Source organism: Oryctolagus cuniculus, chromosome 7 (assembly GCF_051225735.1).
Source record: "Oryctolagus cuniculus isolate XC-2025 breed Fujian yellow rabbit chromosome 7, ASM5122573v1, whole genome shotgun sequence".
Classification (NCBI taxonomy): domain Eukaryota; kingdom Metazoa; phylum Chordata; class Mammalia; order Lagomorpha; family Leporidae; genus Oryctolagus; species Oryctolagus cuniculus.
This window is the reverse complement of record NC_142873.1, coordinates 145,569,807-145,593,614: the sequence shown is the minus strand read 5'-3', so window position 1 is coordinate 145,593,614 and position 23,808 is coordinate 145,569,807. Positions and strand designations below refer to the sequence as shown.

General features: G+C 50.8%; 1 protein-coding gene across 3 annotated transcripts in view; it reads left to right on the top strand.

Annotated features, from left to right (window-relative positions):
• The first annotated feature begins 3,391 nt into the window (after positions 1-3,391).
• The window catches only part of ARID1A (AT-rich interaction domain 1A), a 91,276-nt gene continuing 70,859 nt past the window's right edge, over positions 3,392-23,808 (top strand). The window contains exon 1 of one of the 3 annotated variants that reach the window (XM_089301275.1): positions 3,392-3,725. Coding sequence is in view for 2 of the 3 variants with exons in the window: in XM_008265899.5 (XP_008264121.4) it covers positions 4,040-5,209 (1,170 nt within the window). In the remaining variant the exon portion in view is untranslated. Of the gene's footprint in view, positions 3,726-3,977; positions 5,210-23,808 lie in introns of those variants that run through there. The other 2 variants (XM_008265899.5, XM_051856814.3) reach the window with 2 other exon arrangements.

The following is a 23,808-nucleotide window of genomic DNA, read 5'->3' as shown; positions in this document are numbered from 1 at the left end:
GCGACCGTCTGGGAGCCGGGAACATAATGAATTGCCTTGACTCTCGCTTCAATCCACTTTCCTCGCTTAATATGCAGCCCAAAGTTTTGCGGCTCGCTGTCAGATGGTAGTGCTAGACTTTCGCACGGATCCCGAAGCCTCCGCCGGGGCTGCTTCTCCACGCGGAGTTGCAAACTTTTAAGAAACAGACGGCTGCAGACGGAAATCCACGCCAGGCTTTGAACTCTGCTTCTGGCTTCCGTCAACTGACACAGTTGCCCTTTTGCTCAAACTCGCGGCTCCAGTTCGCACTCGGGAGAGCTCCGGGCCGCGGCGGGAAGCTGCGGGGGCGCTGGCCCTCCGCGCCCCACCTCGGAACCGAACCGGACCCTCCCCGGGGGGTCGCTGCGCCGCAAACAGCGGCCGCCCCCACCCCACCCCCACCGGGAGTCGGGGCAGGAAGGCGCCCCGAGGAGCCGGGCCCCGGTCTTTTGTTTGTTTGCTGAGTTTCGTGTTTCAGACCTGGAGGGGAAGCAAATTGCGAGAGAGGAAGGGCTGGCCTTCCCCGCGGACATTTCCTTCTCCCCCAGCAAGCCCTCCAGGCCTCGGCTCCACATTTTCCAGTCGACTGTGTGGGTTTTCGTAGGTCGTTCCCTCACTCTCGGGCCCAATCCTGGCACACCGTACCGCCGGGGAGCCCGGGAGCGCCGCCTCTGCCATTTCCAGCCGGCTCGTCCCGGCGGCCCTGCCCCCCGCCCCGTTCCTGGGCCGCCGCCGTCGCCCGAGTTCACGCGCCCAGAAGCCGCGCCGGATCCGCGGGGCCGCAGGTCCAGTCCGCGTTTGCCGAGCGCCGGCCGGCCGGAGCCGGCGATAAGAACTCTCTTGTGAGGGCGAGCGAGCGAGACTTTAGTCCGGTTTCCATGTCAACGATTCGGTCCATATTTGCCATCGGGCTGCCGGCGGCCGAGGCGCTCGCCGCGAGGGCTGGCGCTGTCCTGGTCCTAGTTCCCTAATCTGCGCCGGGATTCCTGAGCTGCCTGCGTGTGGGGTGGAAAGGCAGGGGCCGTGGGGGAGAAAACTCCGGCGAGGGGAGGACCCGCAGCCCCGAGCCGGGGTCTCGCCGCTCGGGCCGGCCACGTGCCCGGCTCCTCCCCTCCCCCTCCGCCGTCTCCCCTGCCCCTCGGGGAAGCGGACGGGCCAGTGTCTGGGAAAGTTCCCTCTGCCCGGCTCTCCCTAGGTCAGTGCTGTGGGTCCCTAAAGGTAGGACTGCAGGAGGACGCTGGAGGATCGGAGATTTCTAAGAAGTGGGAACGGAGGAATCCCACGTCCCCTCCCCCGACCCGGTGCACTTTCCCTTACTGCTGGATTAAAATGGTGACTGTTTTCAAAACAGCGTGCCCACGTGTGAGGGAGAGACACTTCGGTGCTTTCCGTATTTCACGGTCATTGAAGAAAGGGGGTGAGGGATTTTTGGGGGTGGGGAGACAAGTCCATTCTGACTTCCAGATTTCCACTGGGCTCCAGGTTTCCCATTACACCCCGGCTCTGAGGAAAATGGCAGGGTAATTGCATGTAAAAAATTCCTCATTTGTGTGCAGGACTCGGGACTGTTTGCCAGCTCAGAGGCAGTTGATTAAATAGCCAAGCTCCATTTATGAGGCAGCCTATAATTTGGTTTCTAGGACCTAATGCATCCGGAGCGTTGTTGCTCCTGAGGAGTGAGTGAAAGGGCACTGGCCCATGCCAGCCACCTGGATCTTGGTAGGGTGGCCTGGTTCTGAGCTGGGGGGGGGGGGGCAGTGGGCTTTTCAGGGCTCCACTACTCTTGGGTTAGTCGGGAGGTTTTGGGTTTTTAGTGTGGGAGGAGCTTATGTTTTGGGGGGCAGGGATGATGAGGTCAGCCTGCTGGAACTCTTCAGGGTGACCAGTGACCCCCAGCGGCCTGCAGAATCTGGAAGTTCTAAGATAATAGTTCTGTGGTCAGGAAGCCTCCAATTATAAAATCTGAGGGAGAGAAAAGCCATGGTGTCTGGAGATGCCGGCCTGCACCTTTCCCCGAAGCAGCCTTGGGCCTGGTGAGAAGTTGGGATCCCCTGTGGCTTGCAAACCCGAGTGCTGTCAGCAGTCCAGCTAGCCTGAAGAGAGGGGGGAAAGGCTGCTGCTAGGGCTTGGTGGCCCTCGGGGGTAGGGTGACCCTGGACTTTTCCTGTGCACCGTGTTCTCTTCCGAGGAACCTGGCCTTATCCCCAGCTCCACCTGGGTCTCTTTAGAAGGCAGTGGCAAACTTACACTGGGGGACAGAAATCTGGGTGGCGTGGCTTGCTAAGCGACCTGATAGCTGTGCCTTTTCTCTCTGCTCTGCCCCGCTCTCTTGCAGGGGCTTGTTGGAGCTGGAGCTCCCATCCCGCCAGCCCCTGGAGCCTCTTCTGTGGGCTGTTCAGTCTTCTTAGGCACTCTTTGAAGACTGTTGGTCATGGTGGGCTGAGTTCCCTCAGGAAGTGAGCCTGGGGCTTGGGTTCTCCAGCTGGAAAAATGTCCTGTGTCCCCCACTCTGGGCGGGTGCTTGATGACAGAGCTGGGAGTTTGGATCTATTCTGATATTTTGACCCCATTGCTGCATTTGCTCACAATTTGACTTTTTTTTCTTTAAAGGCTAAGTAGACAGGAGGCAGCTTTGGAGACTCCACTTCTTTTTAAAGCTCCCCCACCCCCCACCCTCCGACGTTAAATGACCTGGGCAGTGTCCTCCCCTCTCGGTCTTTCAATTCTGTAAAATGGGGATAATCCCGACCTCGTGCCCCCGGGGACTTGTCAAGACCAGCTAATGAGGGCAGGGGAGTGGGAAAACGCAGAGTCTGAACAATGATCGCTCGGCCCTTGCAAAGGGGTTAGAAAGCAGGGCTCTCTCGGCTGAGTCTTTGGGGCCGGTTTGTAAAAAGGCTTTCAAGAAGAAAAGTGCTGTGGAGGTGCTAAGTAACAGCCAAGAGACCAGGCTCGCTGCCAGGGGGGTCAGGCCTGGGCCGAGGCGGCCGCGGTCTCGGGCTCTGGCCAATTTTGCAGGCGCGGGTAAAGTTCACGCTGCCCGCTCCCCACGGTGCGGCCGGGAGGGGACCGGCCGGGGATCGGCACGCCGGGAGGGAGGCGGCGCAGGCTCCGGAGGGGCGCGAGCTCCGGGCCGGGTTTTCCCCGAAGCCTTCGGCGGCGGTGCTGCCGAGCGAAAGCGGCCGAGGGCCTGCCGCCGCCGCGGCTCGCTCTCTTCCCCTCCTCCTTTGTGAGGGGAAGGGAGCGAGTCCATTCCGCGGCGGCACCCGCTCCGCGCTCCACTCCGGGTTTGCCAGGCGGCCGCGACGGCGCTGGGTAAAATGGCAGTGCTGAGCCTCGTGTCGGAGTGAGGGGGACTCGGAGGAGAGTGGGGCGCTCTAGCCGCTCAGTCCTGCCGCCCGCTTGCTCGCCCGCCCGCTGCCGCGCAGCAGCCGCGGCCGGAGCCGCGGCCGGGGAGGGGAGGCAGGGCGCCCGGCCCGGCCCGCGCGCGCCGACTCTGCCTCCCGGCGCCCCGGCTGCTGCCGCGCGCCCTCCAGCCCGCCCGTCCCGGGTCCCCCTCCCCCCGCTCCCTCCCTCCCTCCCCGCCCCCTCCCCCTCGCCTCCCTCCCTCCCTCCCTCCTCCTTTCTCCGGCAGCAGAAAGCGGAGAGTCACAGCGGGGCCAGGCCCTGGGGAGCGGAGCCTCCACCGCCCCCCTCATTCCCAGGCAAGGGCTTGGGGGGAATGAGCCGGGAGAGCCGGGTCCCGAGCCTGCAGAGCCGGGAGCAGCTGAGCCGCCGGCGCCTCGGCCGCCGCCGCCGCCGCCTCCTCCTCCTCCGCCGCCGCCAGCCCGGAGCCTGAGCCGGCGGGGCGGGGGGGAGAGGAGCGAGCGAGCGAGCGCAGCGCAGCAGCGGAGCCCCGCGAGGCCCGCCCGGGCGGGTGGGGAGGGCAGCCCGGGGGACTCGGCCCCGGGGCGGGGTGGGAGGGGGGGAGACGACGAAGACAGGGCCGGGTCTCTCCGCGGACGAGACAGCGGGGATCATGGCCGCGCAGGTCGCCCCCGCCGCCGCCAGCAGCCTGGGCAACCCGCCGCCGCCGCCGCCGCCGCCGCCCTCGGAGCTGAAGAAAGCCGAGCAGCAGCAGCAGCAGCGGGAGGAGGCGGGGGGCGAGGCGGCAGCGGCAGCAGCAGCAGCCGAGCGCGGGGAAATGAAGGCAGCCGCCGGGCAGGAAAGCGAGGGCCCCGCCGTGGGGCCGCCGCAGCCGCTGGGAAAGGAGCTGCAGGACGGGGCCGAGAGCAATGGGGGTGGCGGCGGCGGCGGAGCCGGCAGCGGCGGCGGGCCCGGCGCGGAGCCGGACCTGAAGAACTCGAACGGGAACGCGGGCCCTAGGCCCGCCCTGAACAATAACCTCACGGAGCCGCCCGGCGGCGGCGGCGGCGGCGGCGGCAGCAGCAGCGACGGGGTGGGGGCGCCTCCTCACTCAGCCGCGGCCGCCCTGCCGCCCCCAGCCTACGGCTTCGGGCAGCCCTACGGCCGGAGCCCGTCTGCCGTCGCCGCCGCGGCGGCCGCCGTCTTCCACCAACAACATGGCGGACAACAAAGCCCTGGCCTGGCAGCGCTGCAGAGCGGCGGTGGCGGCGGGGGCCTGGAGCCCTACGCGGGGCCCCAGCAGAACTCGCACGACCACGGCTTCCCCAACCACCAGTACAACTCCTACTACCCCAACCGCAGCGCCTACCCCCCGCCCCCCCAGGCCTACGCGCTGAGCTCCCCGAGAGGTGGCACTCCGGGCTCCGGCGCGGCGGCGGCCGCCGGCTCCAAGCCGCCTCCCTCCTCCAGCGCCTCCGCCTCCTCGTCGTCTTCGTCCTTCGCTCAGCAGCGCTTCGGGGCCATGGGGGGAGGCGGCCCCTCCGCGGCCGGCGGGGGAACCCCCCAGCCTACCGCCACCCCCACCCTCAACCAACTGCTCACGTCGCCCAGCTCGGCCCGGGGCTACCAGGGCTACCCCGGGGGCGACTACGGCGGCGGGCCCCAGGACGGGGGCGCCGGCAAGGGCCCGGCGGACATAGCCTCGCAGTGCTGGGGGGCTGCGGCGGCGGCAGCGGCGGCGGCGGCGGCCGCCTCGGGAGGGGCCCAACAAAGGAGCCACCACGCGCCCATGAGCCCCGGGAGCAGCGGCGGCGGGGGGCAGCCGCTCGCCCGGACCCCTCAGGTACACAGCTGAGCGGGGAGGGGGGCTGGGGCGAGCTGGGCCGGGCGGTGGGGGGGTGGGTGGCGGCTGCGGGGAGCAGGCCCCAGCCGTGGGCTCCGCTCGGTCCCGGGCCCCCACTGCTGGGGAGCTGCCATTGTCTGGCTCTTCTCTCTTAAAATGGCTGCCTGTCTGCCTTCTTCTCCTTCCCTCCTTCAGCCTTTGTGTGGGGCTTTTCCAGAGGTGTCTGCTGCCCGGCTCCCCCTCCCCTGGCCCCTGCGAACTCCGGGGGTCTTCAGGGGGGTGCGGGGCAGAGTGTGCGGGGAAGGGCCCGGCCTGGGGTGAGGGGGTGCCGGGGGCTCAGATCAGGGGTGTAAGCGGTGGTAGGAGCCCCGGAAGGCGAGCGAGCGTCCCCCTGCTCGCCTGCCGCTCCTCTCTGTGCCCCCTGCTTGTCTCTAGGCCGTCCCCCGTCTGTGCTCTCGAGGAGGGGCCCCTCGGGCCCGGGGGACCTCGCGGGAGGGTAGGGGCCTTCTTGGGGGCAGCTAGAGGCCGGCTGCGGTTCACCCCGGGCAGCCCGGCCATCGCCTGTCTTGGTCTCCGCCGGCCCAGTGGCCTGGGCTTCTCCCTGGAAGCGCTGGTAAACAGCTGAGTGATTGGAGTAGTAAGTGCAGATTGCTTTGGTTTGGGATTTGAATTATGGAGGTAAAATCCTTCTGTCAAAGCCAGGAGACAGTTGGTCTTAGGTTGACATCCTATCTGTGATCTGATTGGCTCCCCATCTCCTGCTCTTGGCCATTTATAATTGCCTCTGATGTAATGGTACAACAATCCTGATGAGCTCATAAACTTTTACACTCTGCTTTTCTGCCAGTGATAACCCAAACCATCGCTGCCACTATCAGCCTTTTTTATTCCAGAGCTGAAATTGGCTGTGACCTTGAGGAGGGAGGTTTAAGCCGCAATACTGTATCAGCAGGAGCAGAGCCCCAGACAGGCTGCCCTTGTTACATTGTGCCTGAAACAAAAGAGGAGGCCATGGCATTTTGCTTGTACCTTGGATTTATTTTGCTTGTTATATTTTATGCAGCCTGAAATAGATTCTGTGTTGTCCGAACAGTAGCTGAGTTTCTTCTCTACAATGGGTTTGCTGTTTGTTTTGGTTTTGTGACTTTCCTGATGGGATAAATGACTTCTTTGATGACTGTGAAGATGCATTTATCTTGAGTAATTCTGACACTGTTTGCAGAATTGAAATTATTTTGCTGTTTGGTTTTTTTTTTAATTGAGTGGCAAATGTGGGACCTTTGTGGGGAGGGGGCATTTTTGGTTATCACTATAATCCTTTTTAAAATGGGGAGCTTTCTTTGGGAATTTCATGTTAGATTCAAGTGTTCTGTTTTAAGCAAGGCTGGCCTCATTCTTTGTTTACATGTTGAATCTTGTTAACAGTTTTCTTTTGTTAATTAGACTTCGGGAGAGCAACTTAAAGAGAAACTGGTGTCTTTCATGATGTTGAGGGACTTTCTCCTGAAGGCTTGCTTTGGCGAAATTATTGTCTCTTCCTGGAATAACAAAAAGGCTAGTTTTTTGTTTTTGCCATCACTCATTTGGAGCTTTGAGATAGAGACTGGTCAGTTTTTTTTGCTATGCATTTCAATGTATGTTCTGTTCCCACCCCCCCTTCTTCCAAGATACAGACATATGACCTATAGATTTGCCTAGACATTTCCAACGTGTAGGTACCGTTTTGTACACTCTATTTTGTTTTCATTTTGCTTTTCTTCCTGCTCAGCAGTGCCTTGGCCAGGAATATTGGGTAGTCGATGGAGTTGCGTATCTTTTTTCAAGGAGGGGAAAGCCCTCTTATGCACCCACTCCCATGTGTACTTTTGTGCTAAGAAATCAACATTTTGCTTAGTTGGCCTAATCAACTTTGTTCTTTCCTCATCCTAGAACTGCTTTTTACACTTGCACTGTGCTGGGAGTTTTGAAAATAGCTGTGTTAGATGGTGGGCTAAGAGCTCTGTGCCTTGACTCTGCATCTACCCTAATGTTCTACATCTGGGCAAGAAAAAGGGAACTGTTGTGTTCCTGGTGTTTGGAGGATAAGTTTTGTCTTAGAAGACAGAGCATCCTCATGTCTCTGGGTCGGTCTGTAATCTGTACCTCTTTTCCTTATTTAGTTGTTGGCTGAAAATTTTACCTTTCTGGAGAACTCTTAGAGGAAACTCTTTGGGATAAGTCAAGACTCACTTAAAAGCAAATTTGATTTTAATTCTGTAGCTTTGGGGGTACTTAGGGAAACTTTTTTTAAAAAATAAAACCAACTTTCGCCCTGTAGTGATTTTTCAGTCATTAAATAATCAAGCACTTTCTGTGTGTTGGGTACTGTGCTCTGTTCTGTGGCAGGCAAATGGTAGGAAAATAGGTAGAGTCTCTGTGCAGAAGCCTGTCTGTGCTGCCTGGGATGCGCTGCTGGAGTCTCTTGTTGGCGCACCAGTCGGAGCACTGCACACAACATAGGTTCCTGTTCAGTCGCCTGCCGCACTGAGGCTCAGGGACTGGCTGCTGGGAGTCGCCGCAGTTTCTAGTTCTGTGGGCTGCGTTAGGTGTGTGGCCGTGATCTAAGTAAGGGTCGTGGGGCGGGGACTGCGCTGTTCTCAAGTCCCTTTTGCTACTTGCAGGTAACCCTCTTGTCAGACCACGATGGCCTGTTGTTTTTCATTCTTCAGAGAGTCTTGCTCTGCTCTCTTTTCCTAACCCAGTCTTAGATTAAGAATATAAGAATGTTGTACAGACACAGGAGCAGCATAGTGAAGACGGTGTATTCTCTTTCGACTCTGTCTTTATGAAGTAAAGATTAAGTAAGTGTATTTTTTAATAGGAGCTGGGAGGATCCAGCAGACAAACTTCTTTATCCTTTTCCTAAGTAGTATTTGCGTCACGAAGTGTTGAGTACTGGTACTGATGGAACAGTTTTTGGTTACCTGTGCGTTTGAACTTGATGTAAAGCTTTGTGCTTGAGATGTTGTCATCAGTAATACCTTGAGAGTAGTACCAGTTTATCAGAGTAAGAAATGAAATAGAATAATTAATAAGGATCAGGTTGAATTTGATCATAGAACTTTTTGACTCTTAGTTTCTGCTATTGACATTTCCAACTCCTGGGAAGCAGATATAGGAATCCTGGATTTATTATGGTAATGCCTATTGGCAGAAAGTCTGAGTTGGCTGAAATACAGGACGCTTGGAGCCCTCTCAAGTAGGAGGGACCAAGAAAACCTCAGTGAGATGGCACTGTGGTTTGTGGGGGCTTTGTATTTCTCTACTGTTTGTGAGAGAACTAGGGGTAGTGAGGCTTGGAATGGTGGTGTGAGAAGAAAGTAGCCAGGACCAAGGTTGGCCCCATAGGACCTTTTTTGGGTTCCTTCTGTTGTGGGTGACACAGAAACCGTGGCAGATAGCACTTGGTGTAACAGGATGTCTTGGATTCTATTAAACATTCATATGTTGGATTGACTCCTGTGTGGTGTGGTGTCTGCAGTAGGCCTTTCAAAAAAGAGGCGAGTGATCTTTAGAAAGATGTGGGAATAGCTAACAGAGTAGTGGGCAGGGCCCTTACCTGTTCCACCCTCTACCCCCAAAGCTTGTATTGATGGGCTTCAAATCTTGAGATTCTAGAAGCAACTGAAGCATGGAAATGCGGTTAAACTGTGTTATTGAAAATGTTGCACTAAATAGTTCCTTGCTACCAGTGAGCTGTGATTCCTGGGGCTCTGAAATGGAGTTTGGATTTCTGTGGCTTTTGTTTCTGGGTTTTTCCTTATTGGGGTACTGATGGAATAGTTTTTAGTTTCCTGTCCATTTGAACTTGATGTAAAGCTTTTGTACTGGAGATGCTGTCACCAGTAATACCTTGAGAGTAGTACCAGTTTATCAGGGTAAGAAATGAAATAGAATAATTAGTAAGGGTCAGGCTGAATTTGACAGTCACACATACTGTCATTCCTGATGCACACTGAGCTGTGTGTTGCATGCTGGTGAGGAGTGAAGAGCACAGGACTCTTAGGAGGAGGAGAATAAGGAGAAGGGAGGAGGCTTGGGCTCCTTGTGCAGTTCCAGATTAAACTGTGTGACATGGGCAAGTCATTTGCCTGCTTTGGTTTTCATTTTCTCCTCAGTAAAATGAAGTTGGTGGACCGCATGGCCTTCTCTCGCTCACTGATTCTGCACATCTGTCAGTGCTTCCATACCCAGCTTGCTATAAGGGCGACGTCTCCCTGTAGCACTGTAGGGGTCTTGAGACCGTCTTTCTTCCCCTGGGCCTGAAGTACTCAAGGCTGTTTTCTCCTGAGGATTCGCAGGAACAGGCTCTGAACACTTGGGTGCCATGGTGGTCCGTGGACCTTCACAGCCCTAACAGATTGTTGCTTCAAAACTGCTAATTTGTTTGTCATTAGTCATTCCACCTAGCTGATGGTTTTACAACACTAAAGAGTAGTTGAAAAACTAGACTTAGCTGAATCAAGAACTGAAAGATAGTTGCTTCAAGATCCCTGGGAGGCATTGTGTTTGTGGGTGGGGTAGAGAGTGGGTCCATGGTCATGAGTTCCATGTTAGCACTCTACCTTTTAGGTGGTAGGGAGGTGGGGAGAGGTCCTGTAAGCTCTGCATTCTTGATGTTTGGGCAGCTCTAGGTCTGGTTTGGGCAGTTGGTTGTAATTTAAGTGCCTGGACTTGCCCTGTAAGTTTTGCTGAGAGAGGAGCAAAAGTTTCTGAGACTGGAAGAGGAAAAGCTAAGTGTTTCAGAGTCAATTTCATAGGTGTATTTGTCTTTTCTCATACTTGTGGTTTTAAAAACGACAGGGTGTAGTTTGCACGTGGTCCTGGAAATGCTGTTCTTTCTTGAGCACATATGAATTTCTAGCATAATTTCTACCATTTCTCCTCTTGTAAGTTTAGAAGTGTAATTTAGGCGGTTAGGTTGGGGTAGAAGGAAGATGTCCTTTATAAAGGAGGGAAGAACGTAGAGGGAACGGGGTTTGAGAATTCTCTGCTCGACACAGCAGCTTCTTCCTCTCTGAAGGAACCAAATGTTTCAGAGCTTTGTGTAAATACTTGCTGAGCTGTCAATATGTACCCAGGAGGTTTCTGTAGTAAGATGTAAACGGCTGTATAGAATGTTTGACAGGCAAATTAATAAACACTTTTCAAGCAAGGATAATGCTAGTCTCCTCATGTGGTGGAATAAAACAGCATTGGCAAAAAAGACTTGGGGATGGGGAAGAAGGTAGTACGGATGGCAGGCCAGGTGTGTGGAGCGAAGGAGGGAACATCTACCAGGAGGCTGCAGTTGGAAAGATGCTGCCCTCTGTATGCCTGCCTCTCTACTAAGTTAGGGGCACGTGGGACCCAGGTAGAGATCAACTGCAGTTTTGTAGTGGAAACGTAAGTTTGAGAAGAAGGTCCTAGGTTTGAATAGTAAGGTAAGTGAGCTCCAAAAGCTTGGTTTTTAAGACTTTGGGTTCTTAAAATCTTGTTTATTCAGAAAGGTTTTGAGTTTGGCGAGATGTGTGTGTGGGGGGGGGTGGGGGGGGGGGTTGGGTATCTTGTTTGGGATACCAGAAAGAAGAAAGGTGCTGCAGCCACAGCGTTGTCCTCAGCCCCTGTTCTGCAGTGGCTCTCAGGATTGTAATTCCTTCATCCAGAGGCTGGGTTTGTTTTTATAGTTTCACTGAACTTCTCTGTCACTTATACGTCAAAATTGATGCTGTATAGTGTTTCTTCCTGGGTCAGCAGAAATCCAAATGTTGCAAATTGCCTCAGTCCTGTTTGAAGGGTTATGTGGGTAGATTCCATCTTTGTTTTTGAAATGGCTGCTTTAAGATTAAAAACATTGCTGGGTTCATTCAGTGAAACCTACTCTGGAGGAAGAAGAGGAAGCTGCCTGTGTGCAGTGTGCTGCTCTGCTAGCTGTGCAAGACGGCCAGGTTCACCTGCTCGAGCTCTTTTTAACCAGAATTCTCGACTCTGACACCAGTTTGCTTCATGAGAGGTGTGTGTGTGTGTGTTTAATTTTTAAAATTATTTATTTGAAAGGAAAAGAGTGAGATACAGATAGATAACTCCCATCTACTGGTTCACTCCCCAAAATTTGCGGTGGCTTGGGCTGAGCTGGGGACTGGGCTACACTAGTTATGAGCCAGGAACTCAGGCCCGAGGGACCCAACCACCTGAGCCATCGCCACTGCCTCTCAGGGTCTGTATTGTCAGGAGCCAGAGCCCAGCATCAAACCCAGGCGCTCGGAAGCAACATTTAATGTCTGTCCCAGAAAGTGCTTTTTTTTTTTTTTTTGAGAGGTAGCGTTATAGATAAAGGTCTTCCTTCCATTGGTTCACTCCCCAAATGGCCACCACGGCCCGGCACTATGCCGATCCGAAGTCAGGAGCCAGGTGCTTCTTCCTGGTCTCCGATGCGGGTTCAGGAGCCCAAGCACTTGGGCCATCCTCCACTGCCCTCCTGGGCCACAGCAGAGAGCTGGACTGGAAGAGGAGCAGCTTGGACAGAACCCAGAGCCCATGTGGGATGCTGGCGCCGCAGGTGGAGGATTAACCAAGTGAGCCATGGCACCGGCCATTTTTTTTTTAATTTTTTAAAAAGATTTATTTATTTGAAAGACAAGAGTTACAGGGAGAAGTAGTGACAGAGAGAAGTCTTCCATCCGCTGATCCGAAGCCAGGAGCCAGGAGCTTCTTCAGGGTCTCCCACGTGGGTGCAGGGGCCCAAGGATTTGGGCCATCTTCTACTGCTTTCCCAGGCCATAGCAGAGAGCTGGATTGGAAGAGGAGCAGCCGCATCTAGAACCGGTGCCCATATGGGATGCCGGCGCGTCAGGCCAGGGCTTTAACCCACTGCGCCACAGCCTGGGCCCCATGCCTTTTTGACTGATTATCTGCTTATATAGTAACATAATGTGAATGTAATTGTGCCCATAATTCTTTGGTTCAAGTAACTTAACCAATGGCTATCAGCTTGTTTTAAAACAAAATACGAAAAACTTGGGTCAGCACTGATGTTAGTTGTCTAGTATTGCCCAGGCCTCTCCCAGTATAGTGATGGTAACGTATTAGAACCTGAGACTTGTGCCAGCGCTGTGGCATAGTATGTTAAGCCTCTGCCTGTGGTGTTGACATTCCACATGGGCGCCAGTTTAGGTCCCAGCTGCTCCACTTCCAATCCAGCTCCCTGATAATGACCTGGGAAAGCAGTGGAAGATGGCCCAGGTCCTGGGGCCCCTGCACCCATGTGGGAGACTCTGGCTTCAGATCTGCCCAGCTCTGGCCATTGTGGCCATCTGGGGATTGATTCAGCAGTTGGAAGACCTTAAAAAAAAACTGAGACTTGTTGCTGTGAGCATCTGGAAATTCCAGTGAAGGTGGGAAATATTCCCTGTGTAATCATGCTAACTGGGACTAGGGAGACCTTTTTTTTTTTTTTAAGATTTATTTATTTGAAAGAGAGGGAGTGACAGATCTTCCATCTGTTGGTTCACTCCCCAAATGACCACAATGGTCAGCATGGAGCCAGGAGTTTCATTCCATGTCTCCCATGTGAGTACAGGGACCCAAAGACCTATGCCATCTTCCACTGCTTTCCCGGGTGCAATAGCAGGGAGCTAATCAGAAGTGAAGCAGCTGGGACTCCAACCGGCACCCATATGGGATGCCAGTGCTGCAGGCTGTGGCTTAGTCTGTTGTACCACAATGCTGGTCTCAGGAAGATTTTTATTTATTTATTTATTTATTTATTTTTTGACAGAGTGGACAGTGAAAGAGAGACAGAGAGAAAGGTCTTTCTTTGCCGTTGGTTCACCCTCCAATGGCCGCCGCAGCCGGCGCACCGCGCTGATCCGAAGCCAGGAGCCAGGTGCTTCTGGTCTCCCATGGGGTGCAGGGCCCAAGCACTTGGGCCATCCTCCACTGCACTCCCTGGCCACAGCAGAGAGCTGGCCTGGAAGAGAGGCAACCGGGACAGAATCCGGCACCCCGACCAGGACTAGAACCCGGTGTGCCGGCGCCGCAAGGCGGAGGATTAGCCTAGTGAGCTGCGGCGCTGGCCCAAGATTTTTTTTTAAAGGTTTTATTTTATTTATTTGGAAGGCAGAGTTACAGAGAGGCAGAGAGAGAGAGAGAGAGAGAGAGATCTTCCATCCACTGGTTCATTCTCCAAATGGCCTCAGCAGTTGGAGCTGGGCGGGTACAAAGCCAGAAGCCAGGACCTTCTTCTGGGTCTCCCACGTGGGTGCAGGGGCCAAGTACTTGGACTATCTTCCACTGTTTCCCAGACCACAGCAGAGAGCTGGATCAGAAGTAGAGCAACTGGTGGCCCATATGGGGTGCCAGCACTGCATGCGGTGGCTCTACCTGCTACGCCACAGCGCCAGACCCCGTAGGAAGATTTTTTAAAAATAGAGTTGGGATGGGTCTGTGACCTGGTGCCTGGTGGTTGGGATGTCCTGTGTTGTGCTGAATGCATCTGATGCCTGATTCCAGCTTCCTGCTGGTGTGGACCCTGGGAATTTGTGGTGATGGCATAAGTGATTGGTTCCCTGCCATCTGCCTGAGAAACCTGAGTTGAGTTCTGGCTCCTGGTTACAGCCACAGGCAGAAACCATTATGGGCATTTGGGGAGTGAGCCAGCAGATGGGGGAGGTCTGGTCTGTCTCTTACATTAAAAAAAATAAATAAATAAAAGGGTGGGGGTCCGGGGGTAGAGGCAGTATCTGCTGCAGAGGAAGTTAGTCTTGGGGAAAGCATGCTTATGTGCACACATCCAGAAAATTTGGCGAAGCAAGCTTTTATAAATGGATATAGAGCAAACTAAATATATGGGCTGAAGGAATTTGAGAATAAGGAGCAATCAGAATTGGGGCAGGGTTAACCTGGGACAGCTTTTCAGAGGCAGTGATTTGTGAATCTAAGTGTTCAGGAAGAGGAAAGTGAAAATGTTAATTTACCTTTTATCCGTAATGCTGCTCTAAGTTCCATGGGTTTTATGGACTCCAGATTGAACTTCCATGCCTGGACCTGTAGTTTTCTCAGTGTTCCAGTGACTTTGAGAATTTGAACTTCCTGGAAAAGAGTTGTTCTTGGATCTTAGTGGGTTTTGTGGTTATATAGGGCTTTTGGTACAATTTACTGAGATTTTTGGCCAGTTCAGGAACTCTTGTAAGAATTTTGGGTTTGCTAGGTCATGTCACCTTTGGCATTGTGTGCTCTGGACAGCTCTGCAGTGCTACTGACTCTGTGGTTGGTGATCCTGGGCTTTTTCCTCTCTTCCCAGAGTTAGTTGACCTTTCTTAAATAAAACAAGTTGGGATTCTTAAGTGGCTGTTATTTCTGAAGAACCAGGAGCTGGGTTCAAGCTGAATTGCTTGCGCTGGACCTTACGTTGAGGGTTGATGTGTTGGGGAAGCATGTGCATATGCAGTTTGCCCATCTGTTCACAGAAATGGCCTTTAATGTTGTTTGATTAGGTTGGATGTGGCCAAGAAGCTCAAACACGTGTTTATTCATATGGAGCCTCTGCAATGTACTGATTTTGGTTTCTGTTTACCTGCTGCTGGTCCATGTTTGGTTGGACCTGGCACTTGTCAAGAACTGTCAGGCTTAGCTGAGGCTGTGTGGTGTGTCCAGTGCCAGCCTACTACAATGCTTCTCCCTGGAAGAGAAGGATGAGTTACATTGTACTAACAGAGAAGTTACGGAGTCTTGTATACAGGTTCTAGTCTTGAAATCTCTCTCAACTTCTTCCTTGACATTTGGCAAGAACAGATTTTTGGTATCTTTAAATTGGTCATGGTAATTCATCTGCCATGGGCAGCAGGTCTTGAGGGGTTTGAGAAGAACTGCATAATAAAGTCTAAGTTTAGAGGAATCTAAGTTAAGGTGAACATTTAACATTTACTTAACTGCCTGAGTATTCTCTGAAATTTCCCCTTTCCCCCATTTAAATGGGTGAAATAAGGGTTTCGGTTTTGTTTTGTTTTGTTTTTGAGAGACAGAAAGGCAGAGAGACAGTCCCAGCAAGCAAGTTCTCATTCATTGGTTCATTCCCCAAATGCCTGCAACAGCTGGGACTGGGCTGGTGCCAGGAGCTGGATCACAATCCAGGTCTCCATGTAGGAAGCAGGAACCCAATCACTTGAGCCATCACTGCTGCCTCCCAGAGTCTGCATTGGTGGGAGCTGGAGTCTGGGACTTAACCATTAAGCTAAACATCCACTTTGAAATTAGTTTCTTGGTAAATGTAAATGAACAACTGAGTGAATTTCTGTTTGTTTTTCTTAGTTACGTGTGCATGGCTGCAAGATTGTTTTGGGACATTGTATTTCCCAATGGAATCTGTTTTGTTTTTGATTTTAAAGATTTATTTGAAAGGCAGAGTTAGAGGGAGAGACAGAGAGATATCTTCCATCCACTGGTTCATACCCCAAATGGCTGCAATGGTTGGAACTGGGCTGGTCCAAAGCCAGGAGCCAGGAGCTGCTTACATGGGTACAGGGGCCCAAGTACTTGGGCCATTTTCTGCTGCTTTCCCAGACCATTAGCAGGGAGCTGGATCAGAAGAGGAGTAGCTGAGTCTCGAACTAACTAGCGCCCGTATGGGAAGCCGGTGCCGCAGAGGGCAGCTTCAACAGCTATGCCATGGCACCAGCCCCTGGAATCTGCATTTTTCTAAGGGTGCACTGGAATGGGAAGGAGTCTAATGCCAAGAATGCATTCCAACATACTGCAGAGTAGGAAATTTGATCCCTAAAATGTTGACTTTCTGTTGGTTATGGTAGATATTAGAAATCACCCGGTAATCCAGGACAGATTTTTGTCGCCCTCTGGGAAGCTGAGTAGATATTAAATGCTAAGGGGCTTTGGATACAGACTGCGTTCTGTAGGCCCAAAGCACTGCTTGAATTGCCACCCATACTAAGAGGAAATGTGCCATGTGCCTTTTTTTTCCCTGTCGTTTGCATTTGGGCTTCCTTATGGCTTTGTTGCTTCTATGTTCCCAAGTCTGCAATGTTAGATATTAGACTTCCTCCTCCCTTGGCACTGGCACATTCGTGATTTTCTGTGGCTCATCAGCAGCAGCCAAGATTTTTGTATGCTTTTTGCTCCTAAACTTGTTAGCTTTTAGCATGCTTGTTTATAGGCATCTCTGGAAACCTCCCCTTTCCCCCCAAGATCAGCAACAGTATGACAGCAGCAAGAGAGTTTGGTGGTCAGTGTGATATCAGTCATTTAAAAAATGCATTTGCTGAGTGATTGGTGTTTTTATGTTACCTCTTGTTTTCCTTGAGGTCACGACATGCTTGCCGGGCATGAGTGCATGTGGGCCCAGCCTGGTATACTTTGAAATGAATGAGCGTTCGGCTGTGAGGTAGAGGATTAAAGGCCACGTTGTGCCGGGCGCATCCTTGGAGGAAGCAGGTCTGTGGGCTCTTTTGCCCAGTGATTTCTTCTCTCTCTGGGGGCAGACATTACAGATTTCTCTTGTCCTCAGAGAACAAGTCACTTTGGCAGAAATACTGGGAATTAGTTGTTTATTACTATGCTTTCTCTGGCAAATACAAATGGCTTCTCTCCTTGCCCATTCTGGTCCTAAGGTGGTAGAGTTGCTGTGTTGGACCTGTATTAGTTAAGGAGTGTGAAACTTTCTGTAATTCAGGTTTGGATAGTCCATCCTTTGTCTCCAGATTTAATTATATTTTAAATATTTTATATTTGAGAGGCAGTGAGAGAGAGAGTACATGCAAGTGATTTCTCTCACCTGGTGTTTCATTCTCCAAATGGCCCGAAACAGCTGGGGCTGGGCCAGGCCAGAGCCAGAGGCCAGGTCTTCCCACATGGATGGCAAAGACCAAATGCTTGAACTGTCACCTGCGGCCTCCCAGGATATGCATTAACTGGAAGCTAGAATTGGAAGCAGAGCCAGGACTTGAACCCATGCCCTCTGATATGGGCTGTGGAGGTCTTAACCACTCATACAAACTCCTGCTCCCAGTCTTGTAACTTTTTACCTGCTTAGGAAGTTGGGCTACCAAAGAGAACTATATTATAAGGGATTTGGGGAACAATTCTGTTGATGCTTTATTCACAAGATTGTCCTGGGCCCGGGATCCTTACCAAGATCCTGACTTTAGCCTGATGTCATGCTGTAGGTGAATACTAATGATATCTGCATGCATTTGAGCACTTGCTTTGTGTTAAGCCCTGTGTTTGGTCCTCTCTATGAGTCTCTTCATTTAATATTCAAAATTCTGAGAGGTGAGTTGTATTATTGCTGTTTCCATTTCATAGATGAACAAATAGAGTAAGAATAAGAAGTATGCTCTAAAGAACATAACTAGTGAAAGGTAAAGTTGGGATTTGAATCAAGGCTTATCTGATTCTTCTCCAGAGCTGTGACACTAAAGTACTAATTTTACTTCTCCAAAATAAATCACCCAAGCACCAAGACTGATTGGTTTATTATTTTTACAATAGCCTGGAATTCTTAAATGTGGTATAAGACTGAAAAGCCTTTCGTTATAATGTCGCATGTCTAGATCTTGGTCCAGTCTGTTCTTTCCATTTAAGGTTTCATTATTCTGGGTTTCTGATGAATGACCATGGCTTGTAGTTGCCTTGTGATTCCAGTGGTAGGAACTGGCAGTATTTGAGTCTCAGACCTCCTTCTCAGAAAGGTTTGTAAGGGAGAGAGTGGGATTGAGGCTCTAAGATAGAAGATGGATTCAGAAGCGGAGCTGGGACTTGAACCCAGGAATCCTGATATAGATGTGGGCATCCCAAGCAGGGTCTTAATCACTGCACCAAGATAGGATTCTTCACTTTGACCTAACTGAGAGTGACTTGTAACGTGAAAACGTTAACAGTGATTTTACTTTCTAGAAACTTGGAGCACTTGGAGAGGCAGGGATTACTGCCTTAATTTGCCACTTGGGGAAATAAACATAAAGTTAAGTGCTACATAGAAAGTCATAGAAGAGACAGCTCAAAGATCTGAGTTTAAAGTTCCCTTTGGTTGTGTGACTTGAGGCAAGTCACTTCTGAGTGTATATCCTCAACTATATAATGAAAAATATTGGGGCCGGCACCATGGCTCACTTGGTTAATCCTCCACCTGCGGCGCCAGCATCCCATATGGGTGCCGGGTTCTAGTCCCGGCTGCTCTTCTTCCAGTCCAGCTCTCTGCTGTGGCCCAGGAGGGCAGTGGAGGATGGCCCAAGTGCTTGGGCTCCTGCACCCGCGTCGGAGACCAGGAAGAAGCACCTGGCTCCTGACTTCAGATTGGCATAGTGCCGGGCCGTGGTGGCCATTTGGGGAGTGAACCAATGGAAGGAAGACCTTTCTCTGTCTCTCTCACTGTCTGTAACTCTGCCTGTCAAATAAAAAAAAAAAAAGAAAGAAAGAAAGAAAGAAAAATATCCACTTCACAGGCTATAGTAAATACTAAATAAGATATGCGAAAGTATTGTTTTTCAAAGAAAACTTTAACATGATTCCTGATTGGTAGAGGCCACTGCTTGAATGTATAGAAATGAATGGTTAAAGACAGTGTTGGTCTTTATCCCCATTATTCTTTGTGTATCTGAGTTACTATGTGCTTTTATTTTTTTTTTATTAAGCATTTATTGTTTGAGTTTGAGAGACAGGTAAGTCGAGTAGTTCCTAGGGTGGTCCCCAGCCACCAGCATCTGCATTACCTGGACATTGTTAAGAAATGCAGATCTTCATCCCAGACCTGCTGAATCCAAAACCCTGACCCTGTGTTCTAACAAGCCCTCTAGATCTTCCTGATGAATGTTCAAGTTTGAGAACTGCTGGATTTAGGTACTTAATTCTCAGTAGGGCTGTAGGGTACATCTGAATTCCCTGGGGGGGGTGGGGTTTCTTCCAAATCACTGCAGACTGACATGTAAGATACATGTGGGTTCTAAAAGAAGTTTGTGGAAAGTGGAATTAAAAGATAAGTTTAGGGGTGGGCGTTTGGCACAACAGTTAAGACCCTGCTTGGGGTGCCCACATCCCACCCATATCAGAGTGTCTGGGATCCAGTCCTGGCTCTGCTTCTGAATCCAGCTTCCTGGTGTGCATTCTGGGAAGCAAGAGGTGATGACTCAAATAGCTGGGCTCCTGCCACCTACTTAGGCAGACGGATTGAGTTCCTGGCTCGTGGCTTCAGCCTGGCCCAACCCCAGCTGTTGTGGGCATTTGGGGAATGAACCAATGGATGGAAGATCTTTCCTTCCACTTGCCTCTTCCCCTTTTCCTTTCCAATAAAATAAAAATATAAGTTTTATCTTGGTGCAAAATTTTTTTTTGAAATCCATAAATAGTTTTTTTCATATTGTACATTTCCTGTTATCTTTTTTGAAGACCCCTGGGGTGTCTCCTAAGATGAAAATGTTATTGGGTGGAGGAAAGGTTAAAAGTGCCCGGGATTGGGATTGCATTGGGCTGCTTGGGCTTCTGTAACTAAGACTAGGGGTGTATTGCCTATGGTTCTGGAGAGTGCAGAGTTCTTGGTGAGGGGGAGGGGTGAGGGCCCCCTGCCTGACCACAGTCTTCTCACTGAGTGCTTACATGCGGACTCCCCAGAGAGAGCCCTCTTCGTAGGGCTCTAATACCATCGTGGGACCCCCACCCTCATAACCTAATCTAAACCTAAGTACCTCCCAAAGATCCCACCTCCTAATATCACTTTGGGGGTTAGGGCTTCAATATGTGGATTTTGGGGGTACACATTCAGCCCATAACAGGGGAGAAAAAAGTGCTTTTGAGATGGGTCCTCTCTTGCTCAATGATGATAAACTCCAGTGACAAAACACGTATTGTAGACTTGAGGGTTCCCTGCCCTCCATTTGTCTTTCTTGGAGTTTTAGTGAGATGATGTGAAAGTAATCTGGGGCTGTTGTCGTGGGAGTGTGGTGAAGGTCAGACAGATTATTTTAGGATGGTGACTGGTGGTCTCCAAGTACGACTAATTGAGTAAAGACTTTGCCTAAGAAAGTGATTCCCGAAAATGCTACTTCAGTAAGGCCAGTGTGGGAGCACTGGTTAAATGCCATGATGTCCCTTCTGCCTGTGACGACCGAGTGACCTGTGAGTGAGGTCTGCGATTCCCTCCCTTACCCTCCACTCCCCAGGGGCCACTGTTCTGCTGTGAATTCTTTCCCTTGTGTCCTTTGTGAAGTTTTCTCAGTGAACCCTCCAAGTGGAATCCTGACAAATCACTCCATCTCTGGAGTGGCTGAGGCCTCTCTGAGTGGCGGATATTTGAGCCACGACCTGTCCCCAGTTGTATGACTTGCTTGAGTAAGGATTGTGCTCAGCACGGAAAGGGAAGCTACAGGAGTGGTCAGGTAACAAATGGAGATACAGTGTTCAGGTTCACTTGGTCTTCCTGAAAATCTGATGTGGTTTCTGTATCCTTACCATTCAGAACAAGTTTCCTGCCACCAGGCTTTTTTCCTTTGCCTGAGAAATGTCGTTAGGGTCACTGACCCAGCTGCAGTGAAGGCATTGGTTTCCAGGGGCCACTATGCTAAAAGTCTGGTCTGTGGCTTGATACTTGAAAGTACAGATGAATGCTGTAGTAGAATTTGGTGTGTGTGTGTGTGTGTTTACATTTTTGTTTGAAAGGCAGAGAGACTGAGATCTTCTATCCACTGATTTACTCTCCAAATACCCACAATAGCCAGGACTGGGCCAAACCACAAGCCACGAGCCTGGAACTCCATCCAGGTCTCCCACACGTATGACAGGGACCCAGCTTACTTGAGCCATCATCTGCTTCCCATGGTGTGTGTTAGTGGGAAGCTGGAATCTGATGCAGAGCTGGTACTCAACTCAGGCACTCCAAAATGGTATGTGGGTGTCACTCCTGGGTATCCAGAGTGGTGTCCAATTTTGTATTAACATGGAAACTCCCAGTAGCTTCATCATGTCACAGCTGGAAAAATATCTTTGAAAGGACATGAGAGATGTAATTTTTTTAAATAAAAGGTTTTATTTTATTGATTTGAAAGGCAGAGTTACAGAGAGAGGAGAGAAAGATCTTCCATCTGCTGGTTCACTCCTCAAATGGCTGCAATGGCTGTGAATGGGCCAGGCTGAAGCCAGAAGCCAGGGACTTTATTTGAGTCTCCCACATAGGTGCAGGGGCCCAAGGAGTTGGGCCATCTTCCTCTTCTTTCCCAGGCACATCAGCAGGAAGCAGAGCTGGCGCCCCACATGGGATGCCAGTATTGCAGGTGGCAGCTTAATCCGTTATGCCCCAACGCCAGCCCCGGGAGATGTAATTTATAGCAGTTTCAGATTAACGTAATTTTAATGAAGATTCCTAGTACCTGCTTGCTTCTGTTGGAAAGTCCTTGCCAACTAGAAGCAGGAAGTACCTTTATCTAATTAATTGATGAACAGAAGTGCCGAAACGGTCTCTACCTCTTCTCATTGCCCACTTTATTGCCTTTGGTTTGGAAGCAGATTCTTAGCTCTCCATAATCTTGTTTTTGGGGTTCTGTTGGCCCAGAACAGATTTGTAACATTCTTATTTTTCTTTCCAATTTGTGATTTGAATCCTTTGCTTTCCCAATGCAACTTTGAATTGGCTTCTTTAAAAACCCCAACATAAAACCTCAAGTGACCAATATGTGGTCTCATTATGGTATTTTGGGTTAAAATAAAATGAAATTGAGAAAGCTGGCCTCACCCACCCAGAAACATTTACCAAAAGGAAATTCTGTGTGCCTTGAATAAGATAATCTTGGAAAAGTGTGTCAGAACCAAAGTGGACAGGGGAGGAGGTGGGAAGGGAGAGGAGGTCTACATGTTGGTGCCAAGTATCAATTTGATTATTCTGGTCAGAGATAGCAAATAAAGAAGGGACAGTAAGCTTTGGAAAAGACAGCTGGTAACTTTGGTCTAGTTCTTTGTATTTCTATTGTTAATCATGAAGCCAGGGTCTCCTTTACACATTTGTCTGAATGCTGGTGTAGAGGATGTTGGTACCAGTACACTTTGGGAGCTTTGAAAAGAGCTGGAGAATTTCTAGGACTCTGATTTCCCATTCAGGGGATTGCCGACCTTAAAACCCGAGGATCTGGAGGCAACTATAATCTCTCTTTTTTAGTTTATTTATTTTTATTTATTTCTTTGAAAAGCAGAGCAACACATCTTCCACCCTGCTGATGTACTCTTCAAATGCTTGTAACAGCTGGGCTGGGCCAGGCCAAAACCAGGAGCTTCCTTCCTACATGGGTAGCAGGAACCCAAGCACAGGAACCATTTTTTGCTGCTTCTCAGGGTGCCCACTAGCAGGAAGCTGGATAGGAAGCAGAGGCAGGACTCGAACCTAGGCACTCCAGTGTGGGATGTAGGCATCCCAAGTTGCAGCTAGTTAAGCTGCTCTGCCTCAGTGGCCACCCTCTATAATCTGTAAGGTTGGCCATACCGTAGGCCATTCCTTTACTTCTGTAATTGTGCCTGCTAATAGTTCTGAGTATACTTGGGCAGTACTAGTGGAAGATTGGTATTTCGGGGAAGTGGTCTCAGACAGTCATGGGATTTAAGGAAATAAACAGTACAATTGCTACTACTTCTTGGTATCTTTATCAGAATACAATGCAATGCCTGATTGGATTGAAGCATGGTGACAAAGGAATCCCTGACAGCATGTGAATTAAGTTCCTACAGCTCAGTGATATGTCAGAGACCTTTTTTATAGAAGGAAAAACTTTGGCAGGGTATAGAGAATATCTACTTAGAGACATACAATCTTGTTTTTTTAAAGATTTATTTATTTTTTACTTGAGAGTCAGAGTTACATAAAGAGAGGAGAGGCGGGGGGGGGGTCTTTCATCCGCTGGTTCACTCCCCAATTGGCCGCAACGGCTGGAGCTGCGCCTATCTGAAGCCAGGAGCCTGGAGCTTCTTCTGTGTTGCCCACACAGGTGCAGGGGCCCAAGGACTTGAGCCATCTTCTGCTATCCCAGGCCATAGCAGAGAGCTGGACTGGAAGTGGAGCAGCCGGGATTAGAACTGGCGCCCACATGGGATGCTGGCACTTCAGGCCAGGGCTTTAACGTGCTGCGCCACAGCGCCGGCCCCAAGACATAATCTTTTTGTATAATCTGTGCAAGACCATCCCAAGTTTAGAGTTGTTTTTTAAGATTTATTTATCAATCTAAAGGTGGAGAAACAGAAAGAGATCTTCTGTCTGTTGGTTCACTCTTTCAAATGGTCATTGGGGTTGGGGTTGGGCCAGGCTGAAGCCAGGAACCAGGAACTCTGGATCTCCCATGTGGGTGGAGGGGTTAAAGCACTTGGCCGCCTTTTGCTGCTTTCTCAGGTTTGTAAACAGGGAGCTGGATCAGAAGCGGAGCAGTCAGGACTAGAACTGATTCTCTCATATGGGCTGCCAGCTTTGTAGGCTATAGCTTAACCCAGTGTGCCACAATACCAGCCTTTTTATTTTTTTTAAAGATTTATTTATTTGAATTACAGAGAAGGAGGGAAGGAAGGAGGGAGAGAGATCAGTCGATCAATCTTCCAGTCTTCTGTTT